Here is a 24410-nt window from a genome sequence, read left to right as displayed (position 1 = left end):
TCATCGATTCCACTGAATAATGAAAGGCACAAACCAGGGAAAGGCCCGTCGTCGAGCGCCAGAAAGAGCAGAAGCCGTCGCCACCGACGACGGATACGACATGGCATGCTCATCGAAGCCTTCGTGGTGAAGCACAGCAAGAACGCTGAAGCTGAGGTACGTCGGCGACAGCTCCGGAAGTGGCGAGGGAGCATCTCATTTTGCTGGACTGGGAGTTGGCGGAAGGGATCGATGCCGGAGATGAGGGATCCAAGGCCGGGGGAGGAGTGTGCGGCGGAGGAGGTGGAGCTGGTCTTGAAGCTTGGGTTGCTGTGCTCGCACCCGCTGCCCACAGCCAGGCCAAGCATGCGCCGAGTCATGCAGTACTTGGAGGGCGCTGCGCCGCTTCTGGAAACGTTGGGATGCTTCGCAACAAAGGGTTCGATGATTACTTCATGTCGAATCCGTCCGTCCTCGGTGGCCACTGCCTCTGTTGTTTCCGCAGGTCGATGACGAAGTGGATGATGCCTCGAGTGCAAGTAGTAGATTGGAAGCTGCACGATGGGAGATGGATTCTTGACTGTGCATGTAACTTTGGATGCACTGATCCAATTTTATCTCGGTAATAATCACGATAGAATGTTTAACGCTTTTATGAGTAGGATAGATATAGGTATCTTAAGAAGTAACAGTTTATGAGAACATTCAGATAGTGAGCGACTCAGGAAGAGTTCAAAGAGGCAGCGAGGGCTGAAACTTGAACCAGATGATACAATTCTAGAACACAGGAAGAAGAAAGATTGATCTGTTATCTAGCAAACAAAGCTGTATATTTACATCTTACAATACACAATGGGTCATTGGAACCTCTACCACACTCTATCTCGAAACATAATTCAACTATCTACCCCCAAAAGTGATTTCTTTGGTTAAAATCTGATAAAACCAGTGGTATTTACTGTGAGCAGCAGTAGGAAGACGCCGTAGACGGTCTCTCGGTTGATATATCAGCTAGAAGAATTCCATGAGGGTTCTGTACCGGCTGTCCGTAGATTATTCTTTTTGCTGAAACAAAAACCACAGAAAATAGCATGAGAAATTACAAGGCCTCAAAAAATGTCAAACCACCGTTACCACAAGACCGAAGTGCAAACTTCAGCCCGTTTCTCGAATATAAAATCTTATATATTTAAAATGAATCACAATTTGAAAAAAAAAATAGTAGTAGTTTAGTATACAATAAAATCAGCAACTCCCAACATATAGTCGATGATGGTGTGCGGAAGCAGCAAAGAGTATCAGCACTCTTGATCAAGAGTCAAGAGGGAGCTACTTTGTAAATTGGATAAGTTTGTGTGCATGAAATGTGTAGTATGTGAACATGCTCAGATGACCACAGTATGCAAAAGCTCCAATTCTGTAGAATCTATATTCTTCCTTTAGATCATTCAGAAAGGAACTTACCAATTTCATAGAATATGTCATTAACATTAATTGCCGTTTTAGCAGAAGTTTCCATGAACAAAAGACCATTATCCTCAGCATAGGTTTGGGCTTCCTGCAATCAAGTATATTGTGTTGTTAGTAATATACGCTAAAGGCAAGTGTTCAAGGTACAAGTTCAAATAAAAACACTAAGTTAGCCAGCACCCAAGGTGTCACCTATCCTAGTACTGCTCTCACCAAGCATGTTTAACTTTGGATTTCTGATGAGATTTGGTGCATTAGTGTTGGTATGATCGTACAAATTGAGAAATGGTAAAGTTTGGTATTCTTGACAGTTAACTAACATCTGCAATGCACTGAGAAGCCTCAAGCTATTAATGCAACTTTTTGTTACTTCTCTTTTTTAAATTTCACTTTCTGCAAATATAGATTTTAGATACATTTAAAGTTGCAAAGCTCTGCTTTTGCATGTTTCCTTTCAAGTAATAGGCCTAACAGATCTAAGACAATGTAAGACAGCAGAGACACATGAAAGAAACGCTTGGTCCATTTCCATCCAAGAAAGAAAAAGAAGGCCAATGAACTGAGCCTATGCAGGCAGGTGAGGCTCAATGAATTCTGAGATAAAATGAACTTTAAAGTTGAAACTGAAAGCATATCAATGGTTGGATCTATTAAAAGAGAAGTGGTGATGAATATTCTAAATTCATATTTCTAAGAATCAGAAGGCAACCACCAAGAGTACTCACCTCAGCAGAAACCTGTCTAGCCTCTAACAAATCAGCTTTGTTACCAGCAAGAGCTATTATAGTGTTTTGGCTACCTGAAACATTACAAAGCATTCAAATCAATTCAACAAAGTGGAAATTGCTACAACTTTATAGGCACTGCGACAATAACACTACAAATCCAGTGCTTGTGGTTCATCAAAGGCTCTGCTTTCGTATGTAAGCTTAGTTATCTTGATCAGGAAGATAGAAGATTATTATTATCAAGCCAAAAGATCCAGAATCTGATCTCTCACATAGGATAGATGGAAGATATTAGTTTAAAGAATCATTTGGATAATGTAACAAAAGTATCAAAGACCCAGCAGACCAACTACTGAGGTGCCCAAGCACAATATAAGCATGTACATAAGTTCTTGCTGACCCTTATTAATACTGGCGAAACAAAATTTTGTTTCTAGCAGAAACTAAGTGCACCTGTGCACGTAAATTATGATCAGTCAATCAAAAACAATTAGAAGCACTTAAGGTCCTTCAAAAAGACCAACTGAATATATTAAGAAAATGATTAAAGCTATTAAGGCAACATTTCACCAAATGATAAATTGGAAAACTAGTTGTGTTAACTATCCAAACCTGACGAATCAGAAATCCAAATGTATTAACTATCCAAAATAAAAATTTAAGTTGCTACCTTGAATTTCAAGTTCTTGAACCCACTTCTTTGCTCGAGAGAATGTGGCCTGTAAAAATAGTAACAGAATCTTTAACAGAGAATTCAAGGACCTTTAGTGAATACATAAAGCACACATTTTCATCGGCCTTCAACTACAGAAAAACAGATGTACTTTAATTTTTATGTAACCCAAAAAATGATGCAATGGTACCACATTATACTCATTTTAGTTCACTTCTATATCAACAGTATTTAAACTAGTATTTTGTAATCGCTACCACTAAATTCTTCCAAAATTTATAGAGATTAAGGCATAACCAAACAAGCTTTTCAATTTAAGTTCACATTCCAAAAAAAAGAGGTTAAGTTCTCATTCCCATTTTCTCTAATTCATGATGATCATGAATTATCATGAATTACATAGTTAGGAGACAAGAAACTACTTTTACATAATGACAAAAAAATCAATTAACTAAAGCTGTCACTCAACAAAATAGAACATAACAAAATATGCAAGGAAAATATTATCCTCATGAATAAGGATGACCTCCTTCCTTCAGACTATGCCCACTATACCAATATTATTCACAAAATTAAAGGCCTGATCAGAAATAAAATTGTGCAGATTATCATCCAAAAGATTTTTCAAGTCAGAATTGTGATATACAAACTAGGGAAATCGTGTCATAAAGGAAGTTGCGATTACATAATTCCAGATTACCATATTCACCAATAAAGATTCTTGTCCTATTACAGAAAATTTATTGATCTTTCATCTAAGAAAATCAAATGAAATGATATAACTTCCCCCCTTTTTCTTCCTTCTCAAACTCATAATTTTCTCCTCTTATGAATCTTATACACCCTCATGTATGCTTCATTCCATTTTACACTCAGGGTTGATAATAATATTAGGAAACTTGCATCAGTTAACAATAGCCACCTACACAAGTTCAGGTATAGAACATTGGATGCCGATATTCATATATGCATGAGCAACGGCACCATAATAAGCCAAGTACTTTTAGAGTATAATCCTATTTCACTAACCGGATTCGTTATGTCATAGACAACCACGGCAGCTGCAGATCCTCTGTAATACATAGGAGCCAAGCAATGATACCGCTCTTGCCCAGCTGTATCCCAAATCTCAAACCTCACTGTCTCATCATTGATTACAACTGTCTGCGTGAAGAATGCAGCGCCTATTGTTGATTCCTGCAGAATATAGACACATACGTGACAAGGCAAGACTACATAATTCTTCTTTAAACCCTGAATTCCTCGATATGACTCACATGGAAACACAACACAAACCTGGAATTCAACAAACTCGCCTTTCAAGTAGCGCAGTACCAAGCTAGATTTTCCCGTCCCCACATCTCCAAGAAGAACCTGATAAACGAACCAATAAAACAAAACTTACTCTGATTGTACTTCATAGGGTTGAAGGGTTAATCTACAAAATCAAAGGATATGCGGGAAGCACATAAACCGCTACCTACGACAGCCAAAACAATCATGATCATGAGGACAGATATAATGCCATTGTATCAATGCTATCCAAAATTACAGAGCCATTAACATCAACAGTACGTTACAATATCCAACAAAAACTAAGCAATCCGATTTAACTACTGGACAAAATCCCAATTTTATTACTCGCATCGAATGATTAAGTTAAAATGCCTGAGAAGAAAACTCAGTTGGACTCAGTAAGCTGCGAATAAAAGGATTAGTTTCGAAGATTGAAGGGATAAAAGCGATCAAAACAATAGTAACCCAAAAGAAAGCATTTTGAATAACGCATCAATAGTAAATGATGCGTATCTGCAAAACATATTACCAATTTCGCTTTCTTGATCTGTCCGGGTCCAGTAGTTGCCATCGTTCTCAAGATTCGAAGCAGGAGAAGTATCGCCGCAAGAATTCGTTTCTTCTTCCTCTGTGGTGCGCCGATCGCGGAGTCGTAAACGCTGGTGGTTGTGGAGACATCTATATATACGGTAAGGTTGAGTTCTAGTAGTCCTGCGGCACATATAAATGTTTCTGGTACCGCTCCTCGATCGTTTAATCTCGTCCGTTGGATTCTTCACTAGTTTTCTTGATGGTGTGTCGATTTAGTGACAAAATCTTTTGTTTACGCTACGTTGTCTATCCTAAAGAGCACCCTAAATTTTGATTGGTGGAGAGATGGAGCCACCAGACAACGTCATCAAGTGTCTCTGGCTGACGTGGTGGTAAGGTGGAATATGGACGTCACTAAATTTTGGTGTACCAATAGCTCTTTCTTTTTCTTTTCTTTTTTCTTTTTTTTACCAATAGCTCTTTTAATGTTTCCATTTTGCAAGCAAACTTATATATATATATATATATATATATATATATATATATATATATATATATATCTGTGAAACAAAGTAGAGACATTAGTAAAGTAAGGAGACATTATATATTTAACTACTATCAATACTAATCCAAAATTATTATTGTAATAATTTATTTTGAACTAAAACTAGTGATTCATTAGTATTAGTTAATTCACCTTCTTTGTCTATATGCAATATTAAGAAGAGGATTATATAAATTAATTTTTGTCTATATGCAATATAGTTAATTTTGGTCATCAAGTCTACATGACAAAATTGATATAACCTATTTTGCTTTTCGAGTATTCCTCATCTTTGGAAAAAGGGAGAGAAGCTTGACTGAATAAAGAAAAACATTACTTGAGAGTATAAAATACTTATACTTTATATCTTGTATCTCGGTTCAGAATATTTATATCTCATTATTTCTCAAGACTATTTTGATAGTTAAATTAATTTTATTTTTTTAATTATCGACGAAAGATACATAAACATTCTAGCAATATAAGTTCAATTTAGTGAATTCAAGTTAGAGAGAGAACTTTATATACGTTGGTCTTGTAACCATCGGTCTAATATGAGAATATTTTTTTAGGTGATATGTAATCATCACATATTTATTAGGCATCAATTAAACTTTATTTATTATGTCTCAATGGTAATTAACTTAGAAAATAATGATAGTAATAAAAGTATAATGGAAATGAGCATACCAAAATATATAGTGGTTCGGTCGTTATGACATACATCTACTTCCAATTTCTCCTCCGTCGAGGTCACCGACGTCCACTAATAGTCTTCCTTCAATAGGCGAAGACCAACCACCTCTTTACAGCGCTTTCTCCTTTTCACGTGTTTAGGAGATAATCCTTACGAGCCTCACACCTCGTCTTGGATGATTACAAAGCTAAAGAGAGGGAAGAGGAGGACTCTTCTCACTTTTACAATAATTTTAACACCCCAACACTTCAAGTTTTTTCACACTTTAATTGCACTTTGCTACCCTTTCATATAGAAAATGGTAGGGGTATTTATAGGCCATAGTGATTTTAAAATTGGAGTTAAAAAGTGTCTCATCCTGGATTTTCAGGTTACTAGCGGTACCATCGCTAGTATACTACCGCTTGACAGAATCTTGGATACTGAGCTTTGGTGGTACCATCGCTTGACAGGCGGTACCACCACCTGACAGGTAATAATTACAGACGATACCATCGCCTAGACCACATGGGAGATTGCTCCCTAGGCGATTCCATCGTTATATAAGGTCCAACAACTTGGTTGAGCCTTGGCCTAAACCAATCCAATTACGGGCCCAGTTGGCCTCTAACAGAGTTAATGAGATTACCTCCAAAATCTAATTCTAATTACGTGCTAACTACGATTCTTAAGGTATATACTGAGCAAATCAAGTTCGGTTAGTCTAGGTTTCTTCCGACGAACTTCTAACAATCTCTGGTAATATTTCAGCGTACTCCAGGTAAACTCCTGGACTTTACGACGATCTTCTTGGCGAATTTAGACGAGCTTCTTTGGCAAGCTCCTGGACTTCTCGGTCAATTCTGATAGAACTTTCGACGAACGTTTGGACTTCTGACGAACTCTCAAACTTTCAATCTTGACTCTAGCACTTTATTTTGCTTTATGTCTTGATTGCTATCGTAGTTAATCCTGCACACTTTTCTTATTTGATCAATAATTTACCAATTGATTTCATTCAACAATAATAATAACTATATTATTGGGCCCTAAAGAGATTCGATTATTATAAAATATATTTAAAGATGATCAAATAATAAAAAGATGTGTTGATTTAATTATGGGTAATGACTACTTTGGCAGTGCAACGTCAACATCCCCATCTAAATTGTGTTAAACAAGTCAGCCAAGTGGGCACGATGAGTCAACTAAGTGGACATGCCATGTCAACGGATAATCAATGTCATTTTCATATATCAACGATCAAAACGTTTCTTTTGCACACTATCCATTCGAATCCTCTTTTCAATGCCACAACATACGATGAATGTGAAAATAAATCCTGATTAACTTTGAATCTTCTTTTAAGCATCGAACGATTTAAATTTGATTTAATAATAAAATCGAATGCTTCTTTACACGTAAAAGGGACTCTTTTGATCTCGTCAAGGTACTTGTAAATGGTTTCTTTATCAATCACATCATAACTATTGGTACTTTATGATTGTTAAACAGCATAGATGAGCATAACATGCACAAAACTCTTGATAGATTTGAAGATTAAAATTTACATAATATCATTAAAATTAATCTTCATCAGCTACTTTAATTAAAACTCAAATCGACATAATTATATTTAAAATTTATTTATGTATACTGAAAAAACATTTTATTTTTCTATATACTTCTTTAAATCGAATAACATTAAAGGCAATGACATTCAAGTTACTAATATTATATATCAAAATTTATGCTGACATATATATATATATATATATATATATATATATATATATATATATATATATATATATATATATATATATATATATATATATATATATAAACCTCACATTTTTCATGGATATATATGAGTATAAAGATTAATATATAATTTTTTTTTCTTTTATTATTAGTTAAGTAGAAAAATGTATGATTGGTTTTTTCTTTTTTTCCTTTATCAATCACATCATAACTATTGGTACTTTATGATTGTTAAACAGCATAGATGAGCATAACATGCACAAAACTCTTGATAGATTTGAAGATTAAAATTTACATAATATCATTAAAATTAATCTTCATCAGCTACTTTAATTAAAACTCAAATCGACATAATTATATTTAAAATTTATTTATGGATAGTAAAAAAACATTTTATTTTTCTATATACTTATTTAAATCGAATAACATTAAAGGCAGTGACATTCAAGATACTAATATTATATATCAAAATTTATGCTGACATATATATAAACCTCACATTTTTCATGGATACATATGAGTATAAAGATTAATATATAATTTTTTTCTTTTATTATTAGTTAAGTAGAAAAATATATATTCTTTCCATTGCCGGGATTTGTTTATTTATGGATAGTAAAAAAACATTTTATTTTTCTATATACTTATTTAAATCGAATAACATTAAAGGCAGTGACATTCAAGATACTAATATTATATATCAAAATTTATGCTGACATATATATAAACCTCACATTTTTCATGGATACATATGAGTATAAAGATTAATATATAATTTTTTTCTTTTATTATTAGTTAAGTAGAAAAATATATATTCTTTCCATTGCCGGGATTTGAACCCGGGTCGCCTGGGTGAAAGCCAGGTATCCTAACCGGACTAGACGACAATGGATTCGTGATAGGTTTCATAAATTATTCTATATAAACATTAATCTTGAAACAACCCCCCTCTTCTTCTCTCTGCTCACATTTGTAATCGGAAGACCAGAAATCTTTCCTCCGAAATCGTCGTAGGTGCTCATCTTCCACCCTATTCCGATCTTCACTCTCGCTCAAATTTCTTTGATGGTAGTTGGACTTCGACAATCCCAGTCCCAGATAACCTAAATCCTTGCCGCTTCGACTTGGGTTCCCATTAATTCGACCTATATTTGATTGACCCGTATCCTTTTTCTTCCTTTCTTTTCAAGGTTGTAGCTTTTGACTCGGCCTGACATGACCTAATTCTCACCCTTCTTTTTCTGGTGCATGCAGCTGCAGAATTGCTTGGATCTCGGAATAGCCGGAGCTCAATGGTAAATGATATTATATCTCTTCTTTGATCGATTTTGCAGACCCCGACACCACCCCCCCTTTTTTTTTCCAGTACATGAAGAAGTTACAGCCTGCAATTACTATATATTTGTATGGTACATCGTATTTTATGGTTCTGGATTATTGATAGCCTGATCGTAGAAGAAAACACAGGAGTTGACTGATTTTGGGAATTTTTTTCACCTCGTAGTTTAAGTATTTATGTGGTGTGATCGATCCGAATGATGTTAGGTGTCTAAACAATATTGTCCATCATAAAAATCTTTTTACCACAATAACCATTCTTCTTAATGTTTTCTTAAGGGGGATTTGTTAAGTTTCTTTGTGAAATGCTGCCTTTTTTATAATTTAGAGATGATATAGATGGATTTCCCGTATCACAAAAACACATTATATTCACCATCAAGATGTGAGAAAATATCCTAAGATCTAAGAACCATTCACTCCATAAGCAGAATCATTAGATATGCAGCCTCTTGAGTGTCAGTAATTTCTCAAAAAATTTGCTTGAGAATTTTGTTCCCTAATGCTGGTGAAGCATTCAACAGAGGGATTCAGTATTTCCCTTGATAATTAACAATGCGAGTTGAATTTGATTTTGTTCTGTCTTGTAAATTTAGCAATTCTGAGTGCCTTATTCTTTTATCTAGAGCTCGGTGTTCAGCTATTGAGTTACCATTTGATGCACCAAAAACATATGGAGAACATTTTTCTGTTCTCACTCTAACCATTGCCTTCTAACTTAAACTATTGACTTCTACAGCGATAACTAAATTAAATTTAACAGAATAACTATGTTTAGTTACCAAAGAGCACCCCCTACATTTGCCAATAAATCATGTCATCACTGAGAACAAAACATAACAACCTTCATGTAAAGGCTATGCCTATGTTGGAATATGTGAACTCAAAGGAAAAATATTGTATCTAGTTTTTTCTGGAGAAGCTTGCCCTATTCCCGATTCATTCTTTCAAAATTACTAGTGAGCTAGTGTATATCCATAGTCTCTGTGGTTTGATAGAAGGGATCTAACGGTTAAGTTCATGGTTGCCATAAAGAACTATTTGTATATTGGTATTTCTGTGATGCTGACATTAATCATAAACAAAATTTAATGTCACTATTTCAGGCAACTCCGATAGTTGCAAGTCTCTCGGTGGCTGTGGCTGCGGCTGTGATGGGAGGTAGATATTTGATTCAGGCATTTGAGGCTCTCCCTGTTGTTCCTGTTTCAGAGAGCATGCTCAATTTGACAAGATCAAGTTCATAGAAGAGTGATGGTAGCTAACCATCCTGATAGTGGAGGAAGCCATTACCTTGCTTCCCAGATCAATGAAGCAAACGATATGTTGGTTGATACATTGAGAGGATTCGATTAAATTAATGGCATAATTTGAAGTTTCATGTAAAATTTGTATTTTTATCATTTGAAGCAGTCCCTTTAATTTTTGAAGGTGTCAAAATGGCACCTTGAAATAAAGTGTGTTTTTTTTGTTGTTGTAAAGATAAGCGACGAACGTGGGATTCGAGTCCAAGATCTTGTAATAGCTAAGTTAACCGGCACCTTCAAGTTCTATTTTTGGTGAATGAATAATTAAATCCGTATTTTGATGATTGAGAACAATCAGTCTGCTACTTGTGCAACAAAACTGAGTGGACTAATGACTATTATGTCTATCTTTTATTTGGATTCAAAATTTTGCATTCCACATGTATGACATCTTCGAAAGTATGTCCTCAGCATTCATGTCCAGCTATGACATACATGTATGTCAAGATTAATCAGTGGGATTCTTGACACATATTTGTGTTTATTATGCATCCAAGCTTTGTCTCCACTCTATATTTTGCAAATCTATGTCCAATAACCTACATTGCAGGATCGTTCACGAGATGAATAGCCAGCCGATAACTGATGTCAAATGGTTGGTGTGCATGAATAGAGATATGAATGGCACAAAGAGTGAGATGCATCGGAAAGCGTAAATGTGGGGTCTATTTCAATGGCTATTATATTTCTCGATGCTTGTATTCCGCCGCAGCTACTCGAGAATCTCGGAAAGAAGAAAGAGGAAGATGACAACAACGATGGTGATTATAATTATCATTATAACTATTATTTTATAGCACATAGAATCAAATAGCATCAGTAATTGTTACTTATCTTCTAGATTTGAAGTCCTAAATATGCATATGAACGCCATTAATTATCGATAAGGGTGATCATAATGGATAATATTTTCGAAATTAAAAATGATTGGAAGAATATTTCGTTGACCATAAGTAAAACATAAAGAATTATGTTCCATCACAATCCTGAAATATGTGAACTTCATTAGTCTTTATAGACTAAGTTCAGCAGCAACAGTCAGAAGCTGAATCTACATGTTGGCGATAAAATTTACCATGGTCTAAAAGGATGGCTTTTGACTGACTTGATGACAAAGTAGTAATCTGTCCAAAACAAGGATCAAAAATGGGGTGAAGAAACAAAAAAACACTTGAGAATCAATCTCGCTTGCCCCGTTGTCTGCATTAAACTCAAGTCATGGCAAAGTTTAGGTTGCTTGGCTGCCCAAAATTTATAGCAGGCAGGTCTTCTGGTCAATAATGATCAGAGTGGAATAGAGAGAGAGAGAGAGAGAGAGAGAGAGTTTCCCTTGAATCATATTGGTCTTTATAACCATGGAACCAGAAAAGTTTGGAGTTCATCTGCTATGGGCTTATCTATATTTCATCAATCATTGAAACGATACGGGATTGTAACATTCTAGTCAGTCTCATATCAAAAGTGAACAAGATTAAGATTGACTTATGAAAGTCTAATATATATAATTATTAATTTTAATTTAAATATTTTGATTTATAATTTAAATTTTAAAAAATTAATAGACTAATTATCTCATTGGTCCATATCGTGATTTGATTATCATTTTCTTTACATGATATCTTAATTTTTTTAATAAAATACTTACTACGATTCAGAATATTGACACGAATGACAAATTCATATGAATTAATATATGGATATATGAATTTTAAGATACTCCTTGATTTACAATATTATATTTATTTTTACGAATATAATCAACCAATATGTGTATGGTTGTCAAACAAACATCCTGCCATGCATTGCATCTATATTTTTGATAGACAGGTTTGAAGTTGAAGGGAAGTCAAAGTGCAGGAAGGAAATTAAATTTCCTTCATCACGAGGGCTGCTACTGTCAAAATGACATCACTTCTTTGTGTCTTTTTCTTTCATTTTGCAGAAAATTAGAAGCTAAGACCTCATGAGTTTGATTCCACAGAGTTGAATGTGATGAAAAGAGCCAAAATAAACAGAGAATAGATCACAAACAACAGCCATGTATATCAAAAACAACAAAAGAAATCCAATCTCCCCAGTTTCAACCAATAGTCCAATGACACCGACTACAACTTTGGCAGTACGCCAGTATCACCTGTGACTTCAAAGTGTCACCTTCTCGCTCAACATCGATTCCATCAGCGACTAATTAGCAATAAGCAATTTACATTTTTGAGGTGAGCAGTGAAAATTCAGAGTAGAATTGATGTGGAAACTCTTACGTTTTCATTGGTGTTTGATTTTTGTGTTAGTGATAATTTATACCAGAATATGTGTGGAAGAACTTGTCAGCAAAAATGATGCTACTGATGGAGATTGGTGGTCATATTAAAAGGCTATTCCAACCTCAGACATGATTTATCTGTGTAAAACCTATGATATTTATGTCTTTCCGATATGATTATGCATCTAATTTTCTCTTTTTTGTACTTTCTTTTTGGATGTTCGTAGTTAGATTAGAGTGAAAAAAAGATGATACAAAGTATATGATGATTTTGAGTCAGAGAATTAATGTCTTTTGTCTTTGTCCACAAGAAAGTCTTGAGCACATGTCGATCATTCATGTCATCCTCACCTTTGCAGAAGTCATACAAAGAACAGACACACACATCAATCTGTTGATTTGCCATTAGCCGTCCCATTCTGCACGTCATTTTGTTGAAGGTAATTCTAATCTTGCTGATGCAATAACAGCATCTCGTCTTCATAAACCTGTGTAATGGGAAGGGGAAACAAGAATCCAAGCAGACTTCGAGGAAAACATGGATTGAAACTTCTCCGACTTTTTTTGTACGATTCTAATTTCGCGTGGCTGCTGGAAGGAAACTACACAAAATATAATGTTCTTTATCTGCTGCTAAAAGAACGACGGTGAGAAGACTTGCAGATCATGTTACGGATAGCTTAAACTTCCACTGCATGCAGATCTCACGGCTGCAATCCTATCATCTTGTCAAAGCCCACGCAATCTATATTGACGAGCGAGACGATTTATTGGACGTTTGTGACGTTGCAATTAATGTGCTCGGAAGAAGTCAGGAGGAAGGAATGAATGTAGATAGATAGATAGATAGAGAGAGAGAGAGAGAGAGAGAGAGAGAGAGAGAGAGAGAGAGAGAGAGATCAAAGGTGATGTCTTGACCGAGGTTAACTACGACCGCATTCATCTGTCAAAGAGTTCCCTCTCACTTGCATATAACTTCACATTTACAAGCAAATTGAGAGAAAATCTTCCTTTGTACGCACCTAAAACGTTCGGATAAGGGGGAGAGGAGGGAAGAAGACGTAAGGGTGATCATGGAGGAGAGGAGGGAGACGAGTGGAGAGCAGCAGGTGGCAGTAGAGGAGGAGGAGGAGGATGTGGTGCTTCCGGGATTCCGGTTTCATCCCACGGATGAAGAGCTTGTGGGGTTCTATCTGCGGAGGAAGGTGGAGAAGAAGGGTTTCAGCATAGAGATCATCAAAGAGATAGACATCTACAAACATGATCCATGGGATCTTCCAAGTAAGTTTGCTTCCCTTGCTTGATCTCCACCTTATTCTTTTTCCCTTCTCAAAACAACTATACCAATCCAAACAACTCATAAATCGAATGGTGTCGATTGTGTTATGTCATTCCTATTGGAAGAGAGAGGAGGAAGAGATGTTTGACTTGGCTTTGAGAATTTTCCTGAAACTAATTAAGCTCATGTATCATAAGAAACACAAAAGCATTCGCTTTTAGAGTTGAAGCAAGTAAGTTGCTGATCATAATGCATGTTGTTGTTAACTTGCAGAGGTCATATCTGCTGGAGAGAAGGAAAGGTACTTCTTTTGCTTGAGGGGTCGGAAGTACAGGAACAGCATAAGGCCTAACAGGGTCACCAGATCCGGATTCTGGAAGGCCACCGGTATCGACCGGCCGGTCTGTTCCGATACCGGCGACTGCATCGGCCTCAAGAAGTCCCTCGTCTACTACAAAGGAAGCGCAGGCAAGGGCACCAAGACCGAATGGATGATGCACGAGTTCCGCCTTCCTTCCAAGAACACCAGCAACACCAGTCTCAGCATGCAAGAAGCGGTGAGACTCCTCTCTCTCTCTCTCTCTCCCTCCCTCAGTGCTGCATGCAGTAGATTGCATCCTGAAAACAATAATGCGAATTCGTAACAGGAAGTATGGACGATATGTCGAATCTTGAAAAGAAATGGCGTCTGTCACAGAAAAATCCCACCAAAGTGGAAAGAATCAAATAACACCAAAACCCAAGCTGATTCGAGTTCGAAAACTAGCAGCTTCGAATCCGACAGTGGAAACGAGACCATGTTCTTCGCCGCCTCAAGCTACCTTCAGGGAGGAGTGATGTACGTTAGCAACTGCTACGCTGAGCGGGAGCAAATGTATGGAAGCCAATGGAACTCGATAGCACAAGCTCCCATGGCCGCGTTGCGCTCCGACGTAGCGTCGAGTCCTAACGTGAATGACATCTTCGGAGATGGCAACTGGGATGAGCTTGGGAGGATCATGGAGTCCATGACAGACCAAGACATGGCCTCTTGTTGTAGATACACTTGAAGTGAAGACCAGAGATCATCGAAACAAGGAACACAGAGAGTGAATGGATGATGATTCCTTATGATCTTACCGAAGACTGGGGAATAGCATACGGAGCTGCTTGTTTTATTGGGACGATTGATCTGATGATACCTGCAAAACAATACTCAATCAGTTTGCTAAACCTGAACGAGTGAAAGATACAATACTGTTGGTATAGAAATGCAGTTTAACCTTTCTTCACTCTCCTTTTATATAATTAATGTTTCTTTTGTTCTTCGTCAGTAAGAGATGTTTCTCATCAAACTTTTCTCGTTCTACGTAATGGAGTTTTGCTGTCATGTGATCCACCAATTGTAATCTTGAAGTGTCAAACACGCTATTGGATTATGTATTGATGATATATATATACATTATTCTCGCCACTCCAAAAAAATTCTTTTATATTTTTCCGAGAAATACTATTAGCAGTCCCCCTTTTCCTTTTTCTATTGATAACCCCTTTGACAAACTCCTAAATAAATAATAAAATATAATTTATTCTTTATAATTTATAAATTACCAATATTACCCTTTCCTTTTTCCAACAACTCATGGAACGATCTTTTCAAACTTCTAAATAGGGAGCAGCGGAGAAATACGTCTTTTCAAACTTCTCCACCGTCATCAGACGGTGTTGGCGAGCATCATCAAGACCAACATTTCCAACCTTGGATGTTCGCCACGTACTCGTGGCGGTGATTAAGTCGGGTGTGTTCTCAGCGTTCGATATGAGGCGCGTATGAAAGGGGATGAGAGACGCCGTCGCTGCTTCACGGATCAATCTGCATCTCTCCTTCCCCATTCCTTTCTCCTGCGATCCCGCCTTCCCACCGCGGCCGATGGCCGCGGCCGCCGTCGCCCGATGCCTCGTTCCTAGCGGTTCCCTCCCCGCCTTGCCCGTCGCCTGGCACGATGTCCCCAAGAACCCGTCTCCTTCTCCGCCGCCGCCGCTTCCCTGCGTTGCCGGCTTCTGCAGGGGCTCCGTCGGTTTTCCCACCTGCAAGAACGCCAAATCGCCCCGATTTTCGTCTTCCCGTCGCTTCTCCTCGTCCGATCTCCAAGATTCGAAGCCGGCGCAGGACCTCGCTCTTCTCCTTGAAGTCGAAGGGTTAGGGTTTACCTCTGCTCTTCGCTTTTGCGTGGTTTCTAATTTAATCGAATGATGTCATGGTATTTACATGTCTTTCTTTACGGCAGGGATTGAGGAGTTGAGATGCTTTCGAATTATGTCCCATTTCTTTTTTAGTTTGAATTCTGGGACTTTGATTTCTTTTAGTAAAAATAAATGGTAATGATGATTCTTGGTTGTCAGATACGAGTGTAGAAATTTCTTGGTGATAGTTCCTGGTGGCACGTTGATATTAGTTTTGTGGGAAGGTAGAAGAAGGTAGCTGATAGAAGAAGGTTTATATAATCTAAATCTTATCATTGATATCAACTTCGTTAAGCTGAAGGGGATTTTGCTTGTCATGGTTTTTGTTGGCATGTTATGGTTCTTTTAAATTAAAGAAATATATGATACTAAAATAGAAATCTACTCAAATAGAAATCCATATATTTTGCTTAGGTACATTGTTATTAATACTGAATTTGTTTGACATATTTCTTCTACCAGGGTTATTGCAGACATATATCGTTTAGGAAATCGTCAAGCGTTTAATGTAGGTGCGGCTTCTGAATTATTACAATGTGTACCTGTAAACATTTTCATTTCTGCTGTTCTTTACCATTTTTTTTTTTACTTTTGGTCTCCTGGTGTATCTATTGGTCTATGCCTTTTCCTTCTTGAAAAGTAACCCTCTGAATACTTTCTTTTTTATAAATGACCATTCTAGAATGTAATAATGCTGAGATCCACTGAAGTTATTAACATGTACCTGTTTTTTTTTTTGGTTTAACTACAATCAGCATTTCAGAAACTTGGGCTGGATTGTGCTAATTGGACAGAACCGATATATGCTGATCTGAGTAGGTGCGTGAAACAAATTGGAGCATGCTTTTAAATTGATCAAGATGGAACCTTTAATGTGATGATTTTCTTATATACTTTCTGTTGTTTCTTCTTCTAGTATTTTGTGAAATGGTTTATTTAAACACTGTATCAGATTAATTTTTCTTTCTTGGATTTTTTAATATATATTTTCTGTTGTAAGTCCCAGATGTTGATGAACATTTGCCTATTAATGTATGACTCAGTGTTTTTCAATGGCATGAAGATAACATATCATTGTTTCAGGAAGGCTGCTGGTGACGAAGAACGGATGTTGATCTTATTTTTCAACAGGGTACTCTTTTTACTAAATTGATTTTGTGATTTATTTAATAGCTTCATATTGCTAATGCGCATAAGTAGAGAGGCAGAAGGGAACTTGATACTAAATGGCCTCCTGCTATGCTCGGATATTTTTCTTTTTGGTATGAAGGTTTCATTTTCAGGCTTCTATTTCAGTTATATAGTTGATGTTTTAAAGTTAAGAGAGGCACTTCTGGATTGCATTGTCTATTTTGGATTGTTGCAAAAGCGGCAGTGTTAAAAAGAGATTAAGTCCATGTAGAGAGTTGAAATGTTGTTAAATGTGGAAGGTCTGTATACTGACCCTTCCAAATATCAAATTATGTCTTTTGTCTTTTTTCAAAGAATTAATTATGAAATATCAAATTAAGGTCTCAATGATGGCAAAAGATCCATGCAACCGACGCAAATAGTTGAGATTTTACAACTTTATTATTGTTAATGTTGTTCATTTCTTTTCTTAGTGTAGAATGTGTCATGTGAAACATGAGTTAACCAGTTGGAGTAATTTGACAAGAAAAAATCTGAGTTCATTTGCTTGTATTGTGAATGGTTCTTGTACCTTGAGCCTTTCCTGTTATTTTGTGTAGATTGGCTGGCCTGCTTCATTGCCTACAAATGAGAAAGAAGCATTCATGAAAAGAGTTTTACGTGAAAAGGTAGTTACTTGCCCCAGCACTTTTTTTTTCAATGGATGTTTCAAACATTTAGCCATTCTGGGAACTGCTTTGGTTTAGAGAATGAGCATGTGCATATCATTAGTCTGAAGTGACAGTGTATAATGTTCTGAGAGAGACTGAAATTTTATCCTCTAAGCCATTTAGGGTGCCAACTGGAAAACTCTCTCTTGTGGAGTAAATTTTGATATGTAGTTCGATATCAGATGCTGCAGATGGTTTTTTCCCAGAGATGGAAATTTAACCTGAGTTTTCCTCTCCTCAATTAGATTTTTTTTTTCCTAGTTGATATTTGAGTCAACTTGTTGAACTTTTGAATAAACCTTACCATAGCTAATAGTCTTTGCTTGCAGTAGTTTGCATCTAGATTTATATGATTGTCCTTTTGGCCTTCAATAGAGAACTATGTGCATAATCTTTGCAGCAAAAAGCTTTGGAAGATTTTTCTACCTCAAGCAGCTTAACTTTGCGACCTGGGGTTGAGAAGTAAGTTTAATGTATTTTTATCTGCCTATTACCTTCAAGAATGTGTCATGATATTTTTATCAGAGCAATTGTTCACGCTGTGTACTTACATGATTTTGTGGCATCAGTGTTGGATTCAGTTTTTCTTCAAACCAGTAGCTGTGGTGTTTTTCTGTAGGCTTTTCTGAATCTTCAATATAGTTTTGAGCTACGTTTTAAATACTGACTAGATCTGTACTTAATTATCAGTATTTTCCCTTCTGGTTAAGGACCATATGAGACCATATATCTTGGTTTCAGTAGGGGTATATACTCACAAGTACTGATTGATACAAGCTGATATGACCATATACGATGGTGATTTATTATTCAGTATAATTTTGGTAACTCTGGATTAATAAGATTTTTATATTAAGTGATGTTTTCAGTCTATGTTTTGTAGAAGAAGTTAATTGAGGTAGATAAAGGTTGAATCATGAATGAGAAAATTTTAGCTTTTTTCTACTTAAATGATTTAATTCCTTTTGTCATAATTAAATTTAATGCTAAGATCCTTTCAAACTTAATGGTCATTGGAAGGCTGGACACCAGAATTTATGAAGTACGTGAAAAGTGAACAATCACAGGATGTTCTATGGATCCCTAGGAATTTTAGGATTGCCACTAAAGATCTTTGTTTTGTTTTTTTTATGGAAATGCAAGGTAACGTATTGTACACCATTAGTTACTTTGTGCTATTTTGTAACACTTATCCACCTGCTATTTTTACTTGAGATTATGGATTGTGAGCTTAATGGTCCTAGCACTTTTCCTTGAGTATCTTCGAGATATATGTGTATGGCTTATAGGATAAAAAGCTTCTTAAAAACCAGTGACTTGGGTGTAATGGCTACCCAAGAATATAGTAACCTTTTGCTGTTACACAAAAAAAGAGGAGATTTCTTATTTTCAGTTTTAATTATTGAAATGTTTCTTACTCTTACATTTTAAGGGAAAGAAATTTGACATTTGCAGCCATTAGAAACACATGCAAATCTCCTAACATTGATTTTGTATACTGATTAAGTCCAGCTTAGATGCCCATAGCAAAGCATCCGGAAGACATTTGAGCCATGCATCTGTGACAAAGTAGAAAGTGCTTTGGCAACTTGTTTTTCTTTTTTTAAGCAATTTAGATGGTATTACTCATGTTTAACTGCTTGTATGCCAATCAAAATCTTGCTTCCTTCGATTTCACACTTCAAGGATTGAGATTGCTCTTATGGTCATATATTTATAGTATTTGTTCCTTTTTTATTTTTTCTTAGTGCAATTTTCATTCTAATTATTGGATATTTAGTTGATCATTTTATATTGTGACTGGTAGTTTTATTGATGATGCACTTAATGAAGGTTTACCTGTTGCCCTGCTGATAGCCTACAGCAAATATGGGGACAAAGCATGCAGGTTTGTTGACATTTCTGTTGTTCATTTTGTTACAAGACGCCTTAGGTTGTAGATGGTCTTATTAATATTAGTCATATATACATGAGTTGATAATGATGTTTGCAATTGAATTGACTGAACTGATCAACCAGAAAAGTTGTATTCATGTGAAACAAATATGGGAAGTACTAAAGAATTATGATTAATTGATATTAAAAGAATGAACTCTGTATATTCATTATAAATTATTTTGATCTCTATATTCTTGAAACGTTGTGCTATTAAAGATAACTCCTTTCATGATGGATAGGTTTGTTTCTAGTTGGGGAATGACTTGCTATTATATATATATATATATATATATATATATATATATATATATATATATATATATATATATATATATATATATATATATATATATATAACCTATATGTATGAATTATCAATATATATATATGAATTTTTTTATTATTGTATTTATGTTGTATCTCATTTTTTTTTTTTCAAAATTTGACATGTCAATGTATCTGTAACGCTTCGTATCTGTATCCCATATTCGTAAACATGCTTCACGAGTTATCACTATCTTAAGTTTCCAGCATCCACCAGACCAAATATATGGAAGTATATGATTTAAGAAGATGCATCCATGTATCTAAATTTACCTAAAATGAAACAGAAGCTTGTGGTGCCTACTTAATGTTAATTCTCTGTTATTGCACTTGAATGATGTGGCCGTATTGATCAACGTTGCCTCTGTCCGGACTTTTTTTGGTTGTAGACTGTTATTTGTGGAATCTATGATATGCTATTTTGGAGAGAATTGTTAATTTCCCCTTACCTGAGAGCCCCTATGTCCCTTGAGATGTTAATTAAGTTTGTTAAACATATCATCTTCTGAAGAAATTTTAAGAATGTCAGGATCTGACATTATAAAGCTAATGGAGGAGAATTTTGGCTTGATTTTACTTATCATAATGTTATTATTAATGCATTCAACACACTTAATGTAGAAGTATTTTCATCTTGAGCAAATACATGGGGATTTAAGAAAAATATATAAATATGTTGATTTTTCTCTACTTTCTGTTTGGATTTTTGAAGATTCTGTAGAAATTAATTTAAATGTCTTGTTCAACTTGCAGGTCTATTATTGAAAAACTGGGCCAAGAACGGTTGTCCAAAGTGAAAATAGTTGGTAAGGAAGAAGTGAAAGAAAGTTTGTATGGGCAACTTGTTCTAGGGAAAGGAGTGTCATCTAGCTTGGAGGAGTTACTTGCCAAAGAAGTACAGAAAGCAGGTGAAAAATTGAACATGGATCTTCTACTAGACCTAATTTTTCACAGTAGTATCATCGTGGGAAAAATTTAGTAATTTGAGTAATGTTAAGCAGCTTCGATGGAGAAGCAAAGGATTGCACAGGATGTTGCATCCATTTTGAAACTAAGTGTTGATATAGATATCAGTTCGCCTGAAAGGTTTGTAATTCTCCTATCAATTTTTTCAGGCATTCTCTACAGTTGTTGTTTTTTGTTGATTTTATCTATGATGCATTAGTATTTTTCAACTATATAAATTGATGCCAAGTGCTGATGATCTATCATGTTTTAGTTTTTCTTGTTCTTCTAGTATTTGATGGTCAATAGAAGAGGGCGATGAGGGTGTAACTTGGAACATAGAGGATAGATTAATGCTTTCCATATATTTAAATAGTGTGAGCAAGGCCACATGCTTTCCCTTAGGAATGATTCCTAGAGTAGGCAATCTTGGTACTTCACATGCTTCCCTTAAAAATGATCCCACTTTTCTCATTTAAAAAAAAAGAAAACAAGAATCTCTATTTCTGATGCATCTTGCCGTATTTCACTGTTGCATTCCTGACCAAAAATTGCTTTTCCTTGTTTGTCTCAATGGTAGGTTGTTTTCCTCTCAAAAAGGTTGATTTGGATAGATGTTACTTTGTGATTTGATGCTTTTCATTTGAGATGCATAAATTTAAGATTTGGGGTAAACTATAAAAATGTACTCTTTTAATTTGTATTTTTGTGGTTAAGGAAAAAAATAGAAATTTTTTACATCTCATATTTTGGCTGAATTACTTGATGCAGCTTGGAGAACATAATTGTAACATTGCGAGCTGGAGCTGAATATACAGGTTTACCTGTGGACAACTGTGTGCTGATAGCGGGAAGCCAATCTGGTGTCTATGGGGCTGAGCGAATAGGAATGCCTTGTGTTGTTATCCGAAGCGGGTAAGGATCCATTTCTGGTGGTTCGTGTAAGTTTTTCCGATGGGTTCATTTAGTTACTACCATTTCTTACTACGTTGGGGTACTGTGATCAGCTATATAAAATAAAAAACAAAAGGTCGAGGTTAATCTAAAGATTAAAAAATAATAATAAATACTGATAAAAATATTGTAAATAGTTTATTGAAAGGAAGAATATGGGTACTCAAGTGATTATTGATGTTTTTCTTACCGACAGTAGCTAAGATCAGTTACAAGTTTGATGGTCCGAGGGATCGAGTAATTTAATTAGAGTCATCAGACCAAAACATTGCACTTGCCACTCGAAAACGATAAAGCATGCAAGATATGTAATTACCAAGCTATCTAATTTATGCTAGTTATGACCGAATAATGGCCATGCAGTTATGCTATTTTATTTTTATAAATACATTGCATTGACAAGAGGCCTGTGCACCGGGCTGCCCTTTCAATGTATAAAATGCATTGAAGGTATGCCTGTCATTGAGCCACATCAGCATGCTAAATAGCATTTAGCACCTGTCATTTGCTTATATTTTTCTCAACTAGATGAAGTTTTTCGGTTTGTACTGATCCAATCAAACTTTTACAGTTGATTAGTGCATTGTATAATAATCTCTCTGATCTGCCTCCCAGTAGCCAACCTATAGACAAACCATCGTTTATTTGACATGTTACCAGTTAATCACAGCTTGCTTTTTCCTGCATAATGCGTATCAACAACAACGTGCTTGTGCTTGTTTAGTGAATTGTTGTGCCGTTTGTTATTTCAGCGCCACAGCTAGAGCTGAATTCCGGTCAGCAAAGGCTGTTATGGATGCATTTGGTGGAGCGGATCTAACTCTCTCTAAGCTGCGCCGCAAGAAGTGGTCGTAGGTGAATCGAGAGACTCGTCTACGCACAAAAACCCTGACCTGGGCAGGGCAGGAGGGTTCTCTGCCTGGGGCCCCTGATGTGAGGTCCAATCAATGTGTTATTTAGTACAAGACATCTTTTCGCACGTGTGCACCTGCTTTTTCCTATAGGACATTCTTTCAACAGGAGAACATAGAAGATACATAATATAATAATAATAGTAATTATTATTATAATGCTTCAGACTTTGGTTTACATAGAAGATGTATTATTACCTCAAGTACTAATTGCTGCTACAAGTAATGTTAACCGATTGTTGGAGCTGTTGTTGGGACAGGAAGCTAACTTTGGGTTTTGTCAAAGCCCCTAGCACATTTTTGTTTTTCGGTAGATGATGGAATTCGGTAAGAGATATTGTGTTGGATCCATCTCTTATCATCTGTCACCTAATTATGTTTCGACATACCAAGGATGTCAAAACATTGTGTTCTTGGTGGAGGGTGTCCTAATATAATATTTTTGGTGGATGATTTAACTACGTCACAAATGTCCAAACACTGTGTTCTCGGTGGAGGGTGTTGGAATATAATATCTTTGGTGGATGATTTAATTACGTTACATGGTGGATGGCTTTCTGGTTGGACATATCATGGTCGGTTTTGGATGCAACGAAAAATATTGGACACTTCCGTAGATGGATGGATGCAATACCATTAAGCATAATCGATAATTTTGTGGTTGCATCAAAAAACATCAAAACGTTTAGTGATTGGATTTGATCGTGTCAAATATATGGGAAGCTTGAGAATGTTTTCATGGTAAGATTTGAATAAGAGGTAATTCATGGTAAGATTTGATTGATCAGAATATGTGGTAAGAGGTAATCTTAACGTTCGGTGGCGTCGCTGACGCTAGTGGTGGTGGACGATAACACCATTGGCATTGATGCCGACGCAACTGCCTGGTCGCCTTCAACAACGATAATGTTCGCTCTCACTATGACACCACTCGCCTCCACAAGGAGCTCTTCGTCGATCTCATCGTCACCCACCCTTCATCACATTGTATCTACGTCTCAATGCTTACGCAGTTGTTGAACATCAATTACGCCGGCGTCGACGCAAATGGTGGTGGTCGCCATAATGTCTACGGTGAAGATGGTGGTTACCTCGCTGCTAACCCATCGAGTAGATCCTCTCCACCCTTTGCATCTGCGTCGACATCGATGCAGATGTCACCTTTCGATCCATGCTCCTTTGGCAAGCTCTGCATCGTGTTCGATCACCTCCCTACGAGTGGTCATTGTTGTTGGACAAGACCGTCACCTCCATCCACGCCTCCTTGATCATTCATAGCTCACATCGACGATCAAGTCTTCGTCTCGACCGCTATGCATGCCACCGTGATGTTCACCAACATCGTCAACTTCTCCTAATATGTCTCGTTCCTGAATGACCATCGGAGTCTTTTCGCTCCTCCCGCATGGAGTAGACCCACCGAGAG

General features: G+C 36.3%; 3 protein-coding genes, 1 long non-coding RNA gene and 1 other non-coding gene across 5 annotated transcripts; 3 read left to right on the top strand and 2 right to left on the bottom strand.

The window, feature by feature from the left end:
• Positions 1-844: 844 nt before the first annotated feature.
• Positions 845-4781, bottom strand: LOC135677875 (ras-related protein Rab5A-like). Its single transcript, XM_065190288.1, has 7 exons — positions 4676-4781; positions 4147-4224; positions 3880-4047; positions 2848-2896; positions 2175-2248; positions 1444-1537; positions 845-1044 (listed from the first exon to the last, which is right to left on the bottom strand). The coding sequence occupies exons 1-7, from the start codon at positions 4715-4717 to the stop codon at positions 935-937; spliced, it is 615 nt and encodes a 204-aa protein (XP_065046360.1). The 5' UTR covers positions 4718-4781; the 3' UTR covers positions 845-934.
• Positions 4782-8479: 3698 nt separating this feature from the next.
• Positions 8480-8553, bottom strand: TRNAE-UUC (transfer RNA glutamic acid (anticodon UUC)). The gene has a single exon. It is a non-coding gene; the product is annotated as a tRNA-Glu (tRNA).
• Positions 8554-8623: 70 nt separating this feature from the next.
• LOC108953113 (uncharacterized) lies at positions 8624-10600 on the top strand. The gene is made up of 2 exons (XR_001978508.2): positions 8624-8956; positions 10106-10600. It is a non-coding gene; the product is annotated as an uncharacterized LOC108953113 (long non-coding RNA).
• Positions 10601-13572: 2972 nt separating this feature from the next.
• LOC135677874 (transcription factor JUNGBRUNNEN 1-like) lies at positions 13573-15196 on the top strand. Its single transcript, XM_065190287.1, has 3 exons — positions 13573-13850; positions 14122-14405; positions 14496-15196. Exons 1-3 carry the CDS (start codon positions 13643-13645, stop codon positions 14895-14897), a joined length of 894 nt encoding a protein of 297 aa, XP_065046359.1. The 5' UTR covers positions 13573-13642; the 3' UTR covers positions 14898-15196.
• A 454-nt stretch (positions 15197-15650) lies between these two features.
• On the top strand, positions 15651-23150 carry LOC135677143 (CBBY-like protein). The gene is made up of 11 exons (XM_065189097.1): positions 15651-16026; positions 16534-16583; positions 16827-16890; positions 17155-17203; positions 17802-17870; positions 18313-18374; positions 19720-19800; positions 20928-21082; positions 21176-21260; positions 21891-22034; positions 22826-23150. Exons 1-11 carry the CDS (start codon positions 15668-15670, stop codon positions 22926-22928), a joined length of 1221 nt encoding a protein of 406 aa, XP_065045169.1. The 5' UTR covers positions 15651-15667; the 3' UTR covers positions 22929-23150.
• The last annotated feature ends 1260 nt before the right edge of the window (positions 23151-24410 follow it).

Source organism: Musa acuminata, chromosome BXJ1-6, assembly GCF_036884655.1.
Source record: "Musa acuminata AAA Group cultivar baxijiao chromosome BXJ1-6, Cavendish_Baxijiao_AAA, whole genome shotgun sequence".
Classification (NCBI taxonomy): domain Eukaryota; kingdom Viridiplantae; phylum Streptophyta; class Magnoliopsida; order Zingiberales; family Musaceae; genus Musa; species Musa acuminata.
The sequence above is the reverse complement of the archived record's forward strand: the minus strand, read 5'-3'. Positions and strand labels throughout refer to the sequence as shown.